General features: G+C 39.8%; 1 protein-coding gene across 2 annotated transcripts; it reads right to left on the bottom strand.

Annotated features, from left to right (window-relative positions):
* Positions 1-1,524: 1,524 nt before the first annotated feature.
* Positions 1,525-17,471, bottom strand: impa1 (inositol monophosphatase 1). Of its 2 annotated transcripts, none has more exons than XM_067979594.1 (9): positions 17,369-17,471; positions 14,175-14,276; positions 12,109-12,242; positions 11,502-11,606; positions 11,209-11,254; positions 10,241-10,349; positions 7,387-7,495; positions 3,723-3,874; positions 1,525-1,681 (listed from the first exon to the last, which is right to left on the bottom strand). In XM_067979594.1, exons 2-9 carry the CDS (start codon positions 14,253-14,255, stop codon positions 1,566-1,568), a joined length of 852 nt encoding a protein of 283 aa, XP_067835695.1. In that variant the 5' UTR covers positions 14,256-14,276; positions 17,369-17,471; the 3' UTR covers positions 1,525-1,565. The 2 variants fall into 2 exon arrangements, with proteins under 2 accessions (XP_067835695.1, XP_067835696.1); XM_067979595.1 differs by having other exon boundaries at positions 14,175-14,272; positions 17,369-17,441.
* Between the last annotated feature and the right edge of the window lie 963 nt (positions 17,472-18,434).

Raw genomic sequence — 18,434 nt, 5'->3', positions numbered from 1 at the left:
ATTGGATGATTCTTAACTGTCAAACAGCCTTTTTTCCTCATGTCCAATATTTTTGTAACTAGTAAACAAGTGTTCGACGAAAATGTTAAAAAAATTTTTTTTTAATTGTCCCAATGAATTTTCTTCCAGGTTGCTAGTAGCAGTGTCCTGGCTAGTAGTCTTTAATTCATGGAGAGTCCAGGTCAATCCGAGAGGGTTGGCAACCCTATCCCAGCCTGACCTGTATTTTCCTTCTTCCCTCCCTGCCACTTGCAAATGCTACTGGAGGAGATAGGGCCTGGATTCCAAGCCCATTTCTCTCCTGTCTTATTCTCACCATTCTCCGAACAGTCAGGTGAACCTGGCAGTAGTCCCAGGGATAGTGGGGGAAAGACCTTGAAGTCGCCCGAGGGAGAGGGTCTTGTAGCGGCGTCCTCTCCCTCCGTCACTCCCCTTCAGTGTGAGATTGGACCTAGTCTTCAGAGCTCTCTGTCCTTTAATATGGCTCCCACCTCTTCTGGTACTGCAGCAATGGTCCTAATGCAGCACACCTGGACTTTGCTCATGGCCACCGCTAGCGAGTTCCCACTTTCCCATGGGAATCTCCATAGGAGCTTGCCACAAATGCTTAATGACCCCGACCCAGAAAACTGGACCAGAAGCACGGTAGGGTCAGGACAGTGGTCAGAAGTCCCATCCCAACCCCACAGAGGCAGGAAGAGGGAAATTCAGCCCTTAACCTTCAAGGCTTCTATACTTCCTGCCGTATAAAGGAGGAAACTGGTATTTATCACTATTGTTTCTATAATCATAAACAATCCTCCCAAGTCTTTCACTTTAAAAAGATGTACCAGCAGTCTATACATATAACATGGATAAGTATAAATAGGAGCCTTCTAATAAGACTTGCATTCATATAACACCTTATAAAAATAAAACATAAAAGCACACCACAAATTATTTAATTCCAATGAAGAAAGACAAAAGATCAATGAATGGGGCTGATCTGCAAACAGGCGCAGATGGAATTAGTCAGAAATCAGTTCAAACATTTCTCAGTTCTTGCGCATTTCAAAAATACCTTTGAATAGCAATAGTAAAATAGCCATGTGGAATGTACTTGGAATAAATGATTTTGCACTTTTACATGTAGTAATAAAGGGAGCTGGTATATGTCCATATTTGTTCAAAATTACACTTCTCACATTCAATGTACTAATTTCCATTTATTAAATATCAAAACACTTAAGGAATGTGTGTTCATATACCATAATCATATATCTACCAAAACAATACCTGCACAGACCATCTAGTAATGGTCCAAATTCTGACTGCATCACTTAAATCCATCAGCTTCTGCAGAAGCAGGAAATTCTTTTATTGTAAAATATTGGTGAAAGTTATGATATTCATCAACATTGTGATACAGCACAATATACATCAGATACTGAACTTGACCTAACCAGTTCACCATTTTCACTTAATGGGTTCAGAGATATTCCTAGGACGTTTGCAAATGAAACACTGAAAACTTATTTAAACGGGTTTAAATGTAATAAACTGTATTGAGATACATTTTATTCTCATTACTCCTGATCATCCCTCTGATAAGGGATTGTCTGCACTTCTTGTGCTATTCTCTCTGCAATGGCTCTGCTGCTTGCAGCTATCACTCTGCGTGACATCAGATCAAAAGGTCCTCCTAAAAGGAGAAAACAAAATGTCAATTACAAGAGGGATATCATTAACATGGAGTATTCTTACAATTAGGTGTACATTAACTTCAAGGTTATTTTGTGTCAACTTTTAATGATAGGCAAAAATTATATAAGATGTTGACATTACCCTTAGCTTAGTTCTACAGGCAATTTGTGCAACCCTATCAGACAATAGATGTCTTGTATCTTATTGATGTACTTGCAATTTTATATTTCCTTAAATGCATTACACTAACAACTTGCAATTATATTGCACCTTTAACATAGAAAAACATCCCTAGGTACTTCATAGAGGCATAATCAAAAAATGGATACTGAGCCAAACAATCAGATTTTAGGAGGGACGACCAGAAGCTTGCTCACAGAGATGAGTTCGAAAAAAGGAGAAGCAGGGGGCTTTAGGGAAGGTATTCTTGAGCATGGGGCTTAGATGGCTGAAAGCATGGTCGCCAGTGATGGGGTGAAAGGATGAGGGGAGATGCATAAGGGGCCAAAGTCAGGAATGGAGAGTTGGGAGAGATAGGCAGGGGAAAAGCCTTGAAGGGATTTAAACATGAAGATGAGAGTTTTAAATTTGAGGCATTGGGAGCTCTGGAACTATTGTAGGTTAGTGAGGACAGGAGCAATGGGTGAACAGGACTTGGTGTGGAATAGGATACGGACAGCAGGGTTTTGGATGAGGTGAGACTTAGAGGGTGGTGGATAACAGGTCATCCAGGAGGGCATTGGAATAGTCCAGTTTGAAGGTGACAAAGGCATGGATGAAGGTTTTCAGCAGCAGATAGGCCAAGGTAGGGGCGGAAGCAGGCGATGTTATGGAGGTGGAAGTCGGCAGTTTTGTGACAGAGGACATGGGGTCGAAAGCTCAGTCTGGTTAACATGAGACAGTGGCCAGGAAGGGGGTTGGAATTGGTGGCAAGGGTACGGAGTTTGTGGTGGGAGCCGCAGATGATGACTTCGGTTTTCCCAATGTTTAACTGGGAAATTGCAGCTCATCCAAGACTGGATGTTGGACAAGCAGACTGACAACACAGAGGCAGTGGAGGGGTTGAGAGAGATTGTGGAGAGGTAGAGCTGCGTGTTATCAGCATGGAAGCTGACCACGTGTCTGCTGTGAAGTTGCCAAGGAGCAACATGTAGATGAGGAAGAGCAGAGGGCCACAGATAGTTATTTGGGAGACTGCAGAGCTGCTAATGCAGGGGCAGAAAGAGATGCCATTGTTAGAGATGCTCTGGCTATGATCATATAGTTATAAGTGGAACCAAGCGAGAGCAATCCCACTGAACAATGGAGAGGCTTTGGAGGAGATTGATGTAGTTGACTGTGCCAAAGGCTGCAGGGAGGATGAGGAGGGATAATGCACTATACATTAACAGAGGATATCACTTGTGACTTTGCTGTATTGATGCTGTGGGAGGGTCAGAAAATTGATGGCAGAATTTCAAACTGGGAGTTGCAGGAAAGATGGGCACAGATTTAGGAGGGGACAGCACATTCAACAACTTGATAGGAAAGGGAGGTTGGAAACGGGGCGGTAGTTTGTAAAGACAAAGGGGGCAAGGGTGAGTTTTTTGAACAGGGACTGATGACCGGTTTTGAAAGGGAGGGCGTCATTACCAGAGGAAAGGGAACCACAACACCATTAGGAATAGCAGTTCAAAGGATTTGGTATATGCCTGTCATGTGCATAATTTCGTTTGAACATAATTTGAACTTAAGTGTACATATTTTGAGAAAACACTAAGTAAATTTTAAGCACCTTTTTGATCAAATCTGACTGAAAATAGCATCATCTGAAGTTGTGCAAAAAAACTATTTGGCATTTTATCTAACTTTAGCAACAGATGTGTGTATTGCTCCTTCAAACTGGTCTTAAATTGTGCTAAATCTGAATAATTAAAAAAAAAACGATTTTAATCTATTCAAGTGAAAGGAGTTTGCTTTTACCAGAAAAACCATGAACAGAAAATATGCTAGAAAGTTCCACTTATATGCAAAACAGCGAATTTATGATTCACAATCACCTGATATATCTAGTACAACACCACCAGCCTCAGTAACAATGACTGCGGCTGCTGCCATATCCCAGCAGTGAATACCCATCTCATAGTAGGCATCTGCACCACCTGCTGCCACCGTGCACATGTTTACAGCTGCAGTTCCCAGAGCTCGAATTCTGAAACACATTCAGAAAGTAAGGCTAAAGTCTAAGTAAACTTTTCACATATCAGTACATGAAAGTTCTCCAAATAAACTGCCATTCAATACAGTTCATCAGCAATAGCAGTGGTTTGCAGTTTCACAGAAAAATAACCAGAATTGCAGAAAGTGATTCCCAAAACACCAGTAAAATTCCAGAATCCCATGTAATAAAAGGAAATTCAGTCACCATAAATCAATGTCTCTGCCCACTGACAGTCCTAGAGAGTCTCACAGAAGATAATGCTTGGAATACTGCCAAGTCAGTGCCTAGAGAAAAATGATCTTAATTTTTTTTTAAATCCTGTTTTGCAGGCTTAAAACACCATAAAACAATATTGCTATACACGTTTTTCTACTTCAGAGAAACCTTTATAATTTAACTTATTGAATAATTAGTTAAATTGTTAACTTCCAACTAAAGAATTGTGCATCCACTCCCTTTTCAATTATTTCTCATTCCTTCAAGTCTCCCTACACCATTCCTTACTGAGGGGGCAACAGGTGCCTGTTCCCGGGATTCCATTAATGCCATTCTAGAGATGATGTGTGACAAGCCAGTTGACTACTGATTTCTGTGCTTTGCTATATTACAACAGTGACTGTACTTCAAAAAAAAGTACTTCATTGGATGTGAAGCACTTTGGGATGTTCTGAGGTCATGAAAGGCACTATATAAATGCAAGTTCTTTTTTTAAAAAAATAACAGAGAAATGATTAGCCAGGATTTTTAAAAAATTGAAGTTCACATGGTAGATGTGGCTGGAAAGTGAAGACTATGAAGGTCTTTGCCATTTAATGCTAAGGTGCAGATTTCTGTAAAATAGTTGCAGATGATTTAGGAATCTGGTTACTTGATTAAGATTGCAAAATTCCGAGCAGCTATAAACTGTAAAGTTTTAAATGGGGTGAAACAGGCCACAGGCAAACCAATACTGATCTCTTACAATTCCCACGACACAAACTGGATAAGTTTGTACGGCATGACATGGCCAGTTACGCAGTGACCACAGATGTAGACAGATTGACTGCTCACCTTCATCTGGTCAGTGAATGGAATGCATGCAAGGTGGTTGCAAGACACTGACTGCTCTTTCACGATAATGCATGGTGGCCTGGTGAATGACTACAATCATATAAAGGGCAAAGTTGCTCGCATTTGGAGACTGGATGACCACAGAAATATCTATGGCCAGAGTTTGGCTGAATGATTTTGGTTACACGGGGTCGCAGGAGTGAACTTATTTATCCATGTCGTTTGATGTTCTAGTAGGGAATGACAAAGATACCAATGGAGTTATAGACAAGAAGTTCAGGGAAGAGGTCGGGGTGAAGCAGCGCATGGAGAGATTTATTGGTCCAGCACAGGCAGCTGCAGACATTTCTAACCAAGTAGCATAAGATCTAGGGCTCCCTGCACCTGAAGAATCAGGAGCTAAGGCGATAATACAAACCTGGGGAGGTTGGGGGGGGCACGAGGCTCAAGGAAAGACAGACAGAAAGTTCCATCCCATGGACTGAATTAAGAAAGGCACCAGATCCTGGGAGAGAGTGTTCAGTTATACAGAGGGAACATGGTGTTCGGGAAGCAGGTGTGCACCCCACAACACAGGAAGAAATAGCTTTCTCTCTTACCTGCTCAAGGGGAAAACACGGACCCCCACATGTCACATTGGCCAAGGATGGAGGAAAAGAAGTCACATTTCAGAATTTCTGACTATGCCACCGCAGGTGACTATGGTGTAACACATTTTAAAGCGTTACGGAGTTAAACTTAGTTCTCAAAGGGTTAAATTCTCAGGACAGCTGTGTAACGTATATTAAGACGTGTCTGAACCATTGTACTTCAGGCAATTAAAGTTTGTTCATGCATTTCACGTATTCTGGTTGAGATGACTCAATTCATTTGCATGGGTAGTTGCCAGAGCAGTCCGGGGAGCTTCCACTCCCTAAGGTTAGAAATTAACAAAAGGAGTGGAAAAATCCATGTTGAGACATAGCCAGGTTTTTAAAACAGAAGCTGCCATTACTAGCATTTGTTCAACGATGGCTGCGAGAAAGTTAAAATGCAGGGATAGTAGTTATTTTGTAGGGATATTTTGTTTAAGTCAAACAAGACAACCCACTGAAATGGAGAAGTGTAACATGTTCATTATTATGCAAACACAAGTTGTACTGATTGTGCAACAGTTATGATTAGACTTAATTCAATGTATTTAGCTGTTGTCTGTGAAATAAAGCAGCTTAAGGATTGTCTTACAAAGTGTTTTCGTGATTTGCCTTTGAAGAAATTGGAGAATCACACACAAGGGCATATGTGAAAGCCACATTATCCGGTGTAGGACAGAGGGCATATTGTTGCATCCCTTGGGTTACACAACTGAATAAGTAGATATAGTGTAAGTCAACATCTAAAATGTAAGGATTTGGGATCTGTTTAGGGAAGAGATCTGCATCACTGAACTTGAAAACTTATCTAGCAGATTTGAATTTGTAACATTGATCTTTATTGATGGGCTGATCCACTTAACCCTTTAGAAAACTGAAAAGATGATTGGTTACCTCTAGTTGCAGCATTTACATGGCTATTGGGGGGGGGGGCAGTGTTCCTCCAGAAGCAATTATGAAACCCACCTCCAAGTGAGTCTCGGCGCCTCGAGATGCAGCAGCAATGACGCTATGATGTCAAAGTACGAAACACCAAAAATTAAAATTTGGTCATGTGATTTGCGCAGTTTAATCTTTTCATAATTGTTACTGCTGTAGATACCGCTCCTATTGGTTTAGATCTCACGACTTTAGTGCATTCTTTGATGGCAGTGCAGTCACTGAGGAAATGTCCATTTCAGCGTGTGATTTTCAAAGTGTAGATTAAAACTGCTACTTTCAGCTTACAAGTTAAGCATTTCCTGGAATGTCCATTTAAATGCACGAAAGTAGTTCCTTGAAAATTGTTCACACAAGTTCTCATGAGCTGAAGGATAAAGCCCATGATGTGGCTGTTCCACTGATGATCTTCTTGCCTGTGTTACATATCTCTGGAACGTTGCTTTTCAACAATATGGCGATGTCCAAGACATTGAGAAATAAATCACCAAGATCTTAACAGAGTCAGGCATTGTGCAGATCTCAGTAAGTTATTTAATATTCCATCTAAGGTACATATATGGCTAACTAGTTTATTCTAAAATTACTATATGTGTTATGGTTGATAGTTCATCCTTGGACTTTCTTCATCAACCCAGGGAATCCATTCTCTCTCCCACTCTGTTCTTCACATCAATGAGTTCCCCCACTTGCACCCTTGCTATACATTCTTTAGTGAGTCCACTCTATATTCATGAACCACCTTCAAATTGCACAGTGCACACAATCTTTATTCTCCCCAGTTCATCCTAGAAGGAGTTTCTAGCAAAGATGATCATTGTCTATTGTCCATATACAAAAAAATCAATTTCAGATGTCATTTGTGAAACTTAAGATACCTACCCATGGCTCGGAATAGAAATGAGTTTTTCCATGTTTGAAAGAACGGTCTTCAGAATTTCTGGAGAGCGATTAGATCCAAGCTCAGTCACTATAAGAGCTTTGCTTATATCTACAAAATTTAAAAGACAAACAATTACTCAACTACATACAATGACATGGCAAGGATATCTAACTGTGCGAATCATATATCAGTACCAGAAAATTGACCTATAAAGAAAATACTTCTTAGATTACAACATTTCACACTCTTCAATCCCCACAGTGGATTATTAGAGTTCTTTACATTTTTTAGTTTTTGAGAAAACCTTCACAAGCAACCAAATCTCACAACACTCAAAAATCATGGGTTCACAAGTTTGTCAATTTTTGGATGAAAGTCAGTAAAGGCTGATAAGAAATTTTAAAATGAGCTCCTCTATTGGCCTAATGGGTAAATACACCATCCAGTGTAGCCATACAGACAACAGGATCCCATGTTCTTGCTGCATGCTGTGTTATTACAGTTGAGGCATTGCAATTGGTCTCAATATCCCTGTGCTAGGGAAAGAAAACATTAGCTAGGATTCCCACTCCTGCTGGAAGTGTGCACGTAAAAACATCAGGCAAGAACATGACTGGGTTTGACTGTAAAGCTCTCTGCTGTCAAACAGCTTGCTGACACTCACTGTCTAAGCTTGCACATGAAGACTGGCCACTTGTGCGAGTTACTGGAGAGCTGCCTTATCCATGGAGTCATACCCTAGCAACAGTCAGGATCTTCAAGAGAGAGGGAAGAAAACTGGAAAAACAAAAAGGAATTGCAGGAAATTATCCAGGGGAGGGGAGAAATTAGCAAAAATTAAAAATAATATTGCTGTTAATTTACTCAAAAAAAGCAGCCACTTCACTGCAGTACTGAAGCAGTGCTGCATTGTCAGAGGTGTGATCTTTCAGATATAACGTAAAACCAAGACCCTGGATTAACTGATCATTTATCGTAATGTTGCTTGTGGGACCTTGCTGTGTGCACATTGGCTGCTGTGTTTCCTTACATAACAGTGAGTTCTTTAAAAATGTACACTTGGGATGTGGGTAACGATGGCAAAGCCAAATCTATTGCTCATCCCTCGTTGCCCTGAGAAGGTAGTGGTGGCTTTCTACTTGAACTGCTGCAGTCCTTGTCATGATGGTGTTCCCACAATGGGGTTGTAAAATAGGAAATTCCAGGATACACTACTCTTCGAAAGTAATTCATTGGCTGAGAAATGCTTTGGGACATCCTGAGAACATGTAAAGTGCTATATAAATGTAAGGTTTTGTTTCTTTCAAAAAAAAATGATTTCAAAGGTGGTCCACCTGAAATAAATTTCCATTTGGGATCGAAGGTATGCTGGCATAAAAATGCTTAGCAATAGAAAATTGTGCTCTAACCACAAGGTCAACTATTGCCAGAGCAATTATTTGATATTAGAGTCATTGTGGAGAGAGAACAAGAACATTTACATCTACACAGACAGATTAATCCAATTCAATAAATATTCATAAAAGTCTGTAATTAAAAATTGAATTGGACATATATGACAGATTAGACTTTGGCATGTATTCATACCATATGAAAACAATTATATCCAACACCACCTCCCCTCGCCCCCCCCCCACCAAAACATGCCAGGTACCATACTAGAGGCAGGCAACCTCCTGCCACCAACTTTTTGCAAGTGCTCATTTACAACTTGCCATTGGGTGGTGTATCTAAGCTGTCCGAGCTGTCTATGTGGATAATGAAGATTTTCAAATGAAAACGTTCTTTTGCATCCCCAAAAAACTACACGAAGATGCACCTCATCTGACTGCAAAGACAGACTATGTTATGTATCTGTTGCCTTTAATGTGATCTAGTAGAAAAAGCCCTAATTCAAAATGAACACTCCAATTTTAATGAGCACTTTTCTTTAACAACAAATTAATTGTTGAAAGTACTTTTATTTATAATTTAAAATTATGAAAGCTCATATTTAAATTGGTTAGTAAAATCTGCTGAAGATCACTAGTCATAAATTAACTTCTTCCCTCTCTTTGCCATCTAACTCAACACCACATGCCAAAATGTGGACACCTGTCTCTCTGATTACCCAGTTTCATTTGTGAAGCCTCCAAAACAAGGGAGCTTTGAACTCTCCCTTCATAAATACTTATCAAAGCCTAACAGTGCCTTTCTAATTTACCATTCTCGTGACCACAAAGCAATTACATTGAAACTACAGCACAGAAACAGGCCATTCAGCCCAACAGGTCCATGCCGGTGCTTATGCTTCACACGAGCCTCCTCCCACCCTTCTTCATCTAACCCTATCAGCATACCCTTCTATTCCGTTCTCCCTCATGTGCTTCTCTAGCTTCCCCTTAAATGCATCTATGCTAATTGCCTCAACTACTCCTTGTGGTGGCGCGTTCCACATTCTTACCACTCTTTTGGTAAAGATGTTTCTCCTGAATTCCCTATTGGATTTATTAGCGACTATTTTATATTTATGACCTCTAGTTTTGGACTCTCCCACAAGTGGAAACATTTTCTCTATGTCTACCCTATCAAACCTTTTCATTATCTTAAAGACCTCTATCAGGTCACTCTCAGCCTTCTCTTTTCTAGAGAAAAGAGCCCCAGCCTGTTCAGCCTTTCCTGATAAGGATATCCTCTCAGTTCTGGTATCATCCTTGTGAATCTCTTTCGTACCTTCTCCAATGCCTCTATATCCTTTCTACAATATGGAGACCAGAACTGTGCACAATACTCTAAGTGTGGTCTAATCAAGATTCTATACAAGTTTAACATAACCTATACAAGTTTAAGTTAAATTGAAAGGTATTAACTCACCTTCTTGTCCAGATATTTTCAATCGTTGCCCATTGCAAAATGCACCTTGCCCTCTTTGAGCTGTGTACATCTTGTCCTCCACACAGCTATATACAACACCAATTTCACTCTAAGTGCAATATATAGAAAATGAGACACTCAGTGCACTACAAAATATATTAACTTCATCTATTACAACTGCCTGTGTTGAATTAAAAAAAACAAATATGGAGATACAATTCAATAACAACGTGCATTTATATTGCGCCTTTAATGTAAAATGTCCCATGGTGCTTCGCAGGAGCATAATCAGACAAAAATTGACAGCTAAAGATGGAGACATTAGGACAGGTGACCAAACGTTTGATCGAAGAGGTAGGTTTTAAACAGCATCTTAAAAAGGTGGAGAGGAGAAGAGGTTTGGGGAGAGAATTCCAGAGCTTTGGGCCTAAACAGCTGAAGGCATGGCCGCCAATGATGGGGCAAAGGAAGTGGGGGATGCACAAGAGGGTAGAGTTGGAGAAGCACATATTTCTCGGAGGGTTGTAGAGCTGGAGGAGGTTACAGAGATAGTGACGGGCTTGAAGGAGGGGCATAGAAGGATTTGAACACGAGGATGAGAATTTTAAATTTGAGTCGTTGTTGAACCAGGAGCCAATGTAGGTCAGCGGCAGGAAAATCTTAAGTTGAGTATAATTGAATGTCAGTTCAATATTTTTAATTGTAAACAATTTTACAACACCAAGTTATAGTCCAGCAATTTTATTTTAAATTCACAAGCTTTCGGAGGCTTCCCCCTTCGTCAGGTGAACGATGTGAAATTTAATATTTTTAAGACTAAGATACAACTCTGTCCAGCTCATAGCACATACTTTACAACATTCTCATTGTTTACAATTTTCACAATTGCTTCCAAATATTAAATGATGTAATACAAGAAAATATATTCAGAGCAAAAAATTAAATACTGTACAATATACTTGCATTACCTGTTTATTCACAGAAAAGCCAATAGAAACTGCTACAAAGGGAAACCTAGAAGACAAAATTGCCCAAGTTAAATGAACAATGTCCACTTCTGTTAATTTCACACCAGGCATCTTGAAGTTTCTTTTAAAATTTTAGTTTTAAAGCATCGTTGTGGTAGTTAGAAATACAGAACCATGGTCGGACAACATTCTCCCTAAGTGCACATACGAAAAAAAACTTAATCAGATCTACAGAGCTTATACAGTATATATTATCGAGAAACATGAAGCCTGTCCTAGCTAAAAAAGCATACCTGTGGACAAAATTAGTGGTCCCATCAATGGGATCAATTATCCAGGTGGGATTGTCTGTTAACACACTTGCTGCTCCATCTGCAACTGACTCTTCACCAATAAAGCTAAAATAAATAAAAGTCACAGTAAAACATTAAAATTCTTAAGTTAACCATTTTGTAGTTTATTTGGATTCTGCAGAATTTGAGCATTTCACCATCTGTCAAATTACACTGAATCCTGTACAGGAAAAGCAGTGTGCCACTAACCCAAGTTCTCAAAAGAACTCACTGCTTCATTGCTATACTGCGACAGACATTTTTCACTAAAACAAAGCTTTGATGAATGTGAAGTTACAGCAGCAGTTGTCTTTTCCAGATATGAATCATTTGAAAAGAAAATTGCTATAGTCTTTATAGAGAAGCATCTGTTTCTTCAAAGAATTGCAAAGTTTTATTCAGGGCGCAGTAACCCAAATATAGATCAATATTGCCTTTAAGGCATTTCGTTCCAAACTACTGTATACACACCAAACCCCATTCGGGAACTTCTTGACAAGTATATTTTTGTGGTGCATTAATGCTCAGAATTACACTTCATACTCAGATTATTACAATAATTCTTTACCTGTGAGAAGGAAATTTTTCCTTTAAGGTGCATATAATCATTTTTTCTACATTTTGATCAGTCTCTGTCACCAGGTCTGCAGGAGAACTTTTAATCTGAACGGTCTGTTCTTTTTTCAAAGCTTCACAAATAACCTGCAAAGAAAATATGAGTGATTTAACAACAAGAAATTAACAGAATCCTATGGAGCTGTCTCATTCTTTTAACTCCACAATTTCCTAATGGGAATAAGAATTTGCCTTTTAGTCCCTTTGAAGATGTAAAATATTGAAATATATTGAGAATAAAAATGTCAACTCTTTCTTCTCTTTCCCCCTCCAATTATTCTTTAACATGTGAGTTCTTTATATTCATATTTTTGCCTCAGCTTTGCATTGACTATAAATGTGACAAATTAAACATTTGGATAAAATAAATAGGAAAAGAGATAAACAAAACCTAATGCAACTTAGCAAAGTCGTTCTGAATGAACCAACACTTGCTCAAATGACAATTTACAGATTTTTTAAAATTTCAAATACTCAACTGAACACAAAATACATCTCCATGTTTGTTTGCTATTACAAAAAATAAGAGTGAATGGCTAAACAAATTGCACTTGCACTACTGCACCAAACTCACAATAAGTGACAAATACAGTAATCAACTAATCATCACATCAATAAAAGTGGCACTATATTCCTTGCATTATTTCCAGATTACAAGGTCAGGTATGTACTGTATATATACACCCACACATATAAAACATTCTGGAAACCAACAGAAGACTGGATATATATGAACCACACCGCATGTAAAGTCTTGTATATTGTTTAATCCGTGAGTGAAAGAGGCTGCATCACTCTCAAAGATGTGAGCCAGTTATGCCAACTTCCTTCACCTGGATGTAAAAAAGTTACAACAATTTCACATATAATACTGCATGTTTGTTCAAATTTTGCATAGTATATAGTTAAAAAAAGAAACTGGATTATGAATAGAATTGGAGATTTTTTTTTGGGGGGGGGGAAGGAATGGCAGAGAGAACATAAAGAATTTGTTCTGTAGTGCAGAGTAGTAGCACCCTATAATCAGTGGGATAGTTGGCTCTCGAATGCTGTGGCACTGTTAGTTGGTATTTGTTCGAAGATGTAGCAATGGTATCTACTCGTTTTATTTGTCAATGTGAAGTTTACAGATTAGCAATTTTTTATACCATCAATCCTTCAGAATGCCCAATCATAATCATACCAAGAGACATGCCAAGGCTACGTGTTACTCATTATACTATGAACATGCAGTTTGATTTTCAAATTGCCAGTGATTCATGGAAAAGTCATGCCCTTTCACAGATGAGATATAAAATTCTGTATTCCATGTAGTAGTGAGATAAGTAAACTTCACATGTTGTTTTTGGACCATGTGTGATTTCAAGCAATGCTACAAGGAAGCTATTCTATTATCTGTGTTCCACTACCAGATAGTTAACTCTATTGTAGAAAGGAAGAATTTATAACCTTGAGATTGAGAAATCCTATCTCATGGCGCTTGACTTATAATAAGTTGCCATGCTGCTGGAAGGAATAGTGAGGCAGGTAGGCGTACTCTGAACAGGAGGCATTCCTACCAAAGGGAATACATAAAGGAGCAATCCCACTGAGGGAACAATAGGGGAGTTAGGGAAAGTATGAAGGAAGATCAAAATGAAAATGATATTTTCTGGGGAAAAAAGGAAAAAAAAATCTATCTTCCCTCAGGAAGCATGCAGCCACTTGGGAATGCATGAAGTCCAGGAAAAGGAATGTGCTCGCAAATCAAGAAAGTCAATTAATTTTTGGTCTTAAAAAAGGCTTAATTAAAAAGTATGATGCATTTTATGAAGATTATGTTTGTGTTCTGAGCTAGAAATATGATGGAATAAACAAAAGCATGCGTTTAAAATTATTTTATCACACTAAATCCTTCAGCTGAACGTTTAAAAATAGTATTTCAGAAGAAAACAAGCTTCCCTGGATCATTTAAGTTTTGAGAGCTCAGTCTATTGAACATAGAAAATATGCACAATTCAAATTCCATTATTTACTCACTGCACCAGCTTGTCGGGCAACAGCGACTGCTACTTCCATACAATCTTGCCATGGATCTGATGCTGCACATTTGTTTGCCATCTTTCAACTGTGAATTCCTGTCTAAAAGAAAGTCACAGAAATTTGAAAGAACTGCTGTGCACTGTACATTCATACAGCTCAAGAAAATAAAGTTAGTTATCCTCACTGTAAGCTGGAAGTCATAGATACAGATTAACTCTGGCCTTAAAAGTGGGAGATTTGCCCAGATGTTGCAAAATGTGAACAAAAAAATGCTAACTTGTTCAGCAGGATCTATAGCAAAGAATCAGCACCACACACAATATTAGACTATTACAAATGCTGTATCCACCCAGTATCTACCCTTTCCAGGAAATTTTGTAATGAGCTAAGCACACAATTAAATTAAATGTTTGTGATACACTGTTGATCTAGTGGATTCTCCTTTTGCACTTTTTCTATTTTTATTGAACAATATCAAGTTTCCTGTGTAACCTTATTATTTATAAACCCAACCACTTGTTTCTTGTGTTGCAAGGTACTTTAGCAAATTTCTGCATGCACTTTAGCATTGAGCAATAAAGTTTCCTGAACCACAGGACTCAACAAAAAAGATCCACTGGCTATGCCTCCATTTCTGCATTTTGAGGTTGCACATAATTAGGTCTATATTTATACAAATCAAGTTAATAACATCTTTCACATCTGTATAGGACTCTACGTTACCTGTCAATCTTTTATACTCCAAGTGGATAAGCGTACACAGACAAGTCAGAAGCGACTTAAATATTAAAACCAAACACAAAAATTGAGGACCAATTATTTTTTTCTAAATATCTTTATGACCAGTTTGTAAATCATTCCATACAGTTGGTTTAGCGCTTATACACAGCTGTTGTGTTTCAGGAAATTTGCTCAGTTGCCCATCCTATACTAACAATCTTTGTGGAAGAAGTGTTATTGTGCAGCACAAAGGATATTCCATTAGTATTTACAGACGCGTGGTGCACAGTGACATCTGCAAAGACATGGTGCAGACACAGTCCATGTTGGTTGCATTACCTGTACAAAAAGGGCATGCATACCTATAGCTGAAAGATTGATGCACAATTTGCAAGTTTGACTACAATTATTTTGTCCGAGCTTTTATTTTATTCGTTCATGGGCCAGCATTTATTGCCCATCCCTAATTGCCTTTGGGAAGGTGGTGGTGAGCTGCCTTCTTGATGCAGTCTCTGTGGTGAACACACGGTGCTGTTAGGTAGGGAGTTCCGGGATTTTGACCCAGTGACGATGAAGGAACAGCGATATATTTCCACTCTGTTGAGAGTGCATGTAATCGAGAGTTGCCTTGTCAACAGACATGGGAGCAGTGCAAACAAATTTTATTGGTTTCACTCTCCACTGATAACAATACATACAACAGCTCCACAATCTGCAGCATCAAAGTTTGCAAATGCACTAACTAACTATAGAAGCTGTGTAAACTACCTGCAGGGAATTCAGTACTACACTTTGCACTGGGGTATCTCAAGCATGTCACAAGTTTAGTCTGCTGGTTATCCATCAACCATGCTGAAGTGCAACTTGAAAGTTTCAAGCACTTCTGCTAAGTACAAGGTCGAGGAATGTAGAATCATAGAAGTTTACAACATGGAAACAGGCCCTTCGGCCCAACATGTCCATGTCGCCCAGTTTATACCACTAAGCTAGTCCCAATTGCCTGCACTTGGCCCATATCCCTCTATACCCATCTTACCCATGTAACTGTCCAAATGCTTTTTAAAAGACAAAATTGTACCCACCTCTACTACTGCCTCTGGCAGCTCGTTCCAGACACTCACCACCCTTTGAGTGAAAAAATTGCCCCTCTGGACCCTTTTGTATCTCTCTCCTCTCACCTTAAAAATGTACCTTTGGTAATTTACTTTTTCTTTCTTTGGAAATAATGAATCTGCCATTTTTACATTGCATGCCTAGATACATCAATAATCATAATTAATTACTTAGCTAAAAAAAGATCACAGGCTTGTCTCCAGAAAAAAAAATAACAAGTATCTTTCTGTAATAAATAATTCAGTGGCATCAGGAGAATTAGAATGCTGTCTAGCATTTCTTTGCATTTAACAATTTTATTTGCAAAATGCTGGTGAAACAAAATAAGAATGGGGAACACTGAAGGCCAGATTTGGGGGGGGGGGGGTGGAGAAGGGAAGAAGGGATGACATTCCGAGAGTTGGGACACAAAAAGTACGGTTAGGAAATATTTCCAACTGTAATCCACTTAAGTGTCAGCCTTGGCTCAGTGCTCTGAGTCAGAAGGATGTGGGTTCAAGTCCCACTCCAGAGACTTGAGCATATAATCTAGTTTGCTACTTCAGTGCAGTATTGAGGGAGTACTGCACTGTCAGAGGTGCTGTCTTGCGGATGAGATATTAAACTAAGACTCTGGCCTTTCTGATGGACGTAGATCCCATGGCATTATTCTAAGAGGGCAGTTCTCCCAGTGTCCTGGCTAATATTTATTCTTCAACCAATATCACTAAAAAGCAGATTATCTAGTCTTTTATACAATTGTTGTTTGTGGGACCGTGTTGTGCACAGATTGGCTGCTGCATTTCCCTCCCTTACACCAGTGACAAAAGTATTTCATTGGCTGTAAAGCACTTTTCGGGACATCCTGAGGTTGTGAAAGTCGTTACATAGATGCAATTCCTTTCTTTCTTTGGATTAAAAAATTACCAACTGGCTGCAGCCATCTCGAGTTTATTCTTGCTCGTCTGATTTTAGGGTCTAGGAACATTTCAGAGTTTTCTCTTAAAGGAACCCAAGGTCACTCATCTCTCCAGGGAGCAGAAGTAAAATGATCAGGATGATTGGCAGGAATGGGCTGGAAGGACCTGAAGTTCTTTTACTACACCCCCCGCCCCCGCCCCCGCCCGGCGCGCTTCATCCCCATCCCAGGACAGACACACCGTTTAAACCAAGCAGAAGAGCAGCTCGGAATGGCCTTCAGCAAGTGGTCAGAGACTGGAGCCGAGCCCAGCCGCCCAGCCCAGCCATCCCCAACAGGGAAGGTCCTCCGGGCCGAAATATCGGTGGCTAAAGTCCCTGCCTTCTTATTCAGAGAACGGTTCATCACCGGGAATCGGACCGGGCCTGTGCAATAACCGAGAGCCCCGCCGCCTGCTCACCCGCCGCCGGTCCGCTTCTCTCCCCGGGAACGACTCTCAGGTTCACCGACACCAATCTCTTCCGGAGTCACTCACTGCCCATGCGCAGCCCCAGGGAGCGTCTTACAACCTGCCGTGGGAGCGAAAAGGAAAACTGAAAACTACACGCCAACCTGGAACAGAAGCAAAAGCTGTCACAGGCTCAATGACAGCCTGAGGACACGTTGTGAGGATTTAAACTGCAGTTTACAACTTAGGAGGCCATTCGGCTCATCCTGTCTGTGCTGGCTCATTGCTAGTGCAATGCAAATCTAATCCCACTGCCCTGCTCTTTTCCCATAGGCTCGTATTTTCCTCTGCTTCAATTATTTATCCAATTTTCCCTTAAAATATGCAACGGTCTCTGCTTTAACCAATCCCTATGGCAAAGTATTCAATGCTCCAGCAACACTTTCTCCTAACTCTGTAGTGACAGTTTTAATTTGAAGCCCCTTTGTTACTGACTCCCCAACCAAAGTCTTTTCTCAGTTAATTTACCAAAATGTTAGAAATCTCTATTAAATCTCTTATCTTTGTCTGCTCCAGTGAAAATGGTCCCAATATTTTGTTTATTTTTATAATTATAAATTTCCATGGCATCCTCCTGGCGTACCCTACTTAGAACTGTGCTGTACCCTACTTAGAATTACATCGAATGTACAGCACAGAAACAGGCCATTCGGCTCGACAGGTCGATATCAGTGTTTATGCTGCACACGAGCCTCCTCCCTCCTTACTTCATCTAACCCTACCGGCATGTCCTTCTATTCCTTTCCCCCTCTTGTGTTTATCTAGCTTCCCATTAAATGCATCAATACTAGTCGCCTCAACTACTCCTTGTGATGGCGAGTTCCACGTTCTAACCACTCTCTGTGTAAAGAAGTCTCTCCTGAATTCCTTATTGGATTTATTAGTGACTATCTTATATTTATGGTCCCTAGATCTGGTCTCCCCCACAAATGGAAGCATCTTCTCTACGTCTATCCTATCAAACCCTTTCATAATCTTAAAGACCTCTATCAGGTCACCCCTCTGTCCTTTTTCTCTG

Source organism: Heptranchias perlo, chromosome 3 (assembly GCF_035084215.1).
Source record: "Heptranchias perlo isolate sHepPer1 chromosome 3, sHepPer1.hap1, whole genome shotgun sequence".
NCBI lineage: Eukaryota > Metazoa > Chordata > Chondrichthyes > Hexanchiformes > Hexanchidae > Heptranchias > Heptranchias perlo.
This window is presented reverse-complemented; position numbering and strand designations above follow the sequence as displayed.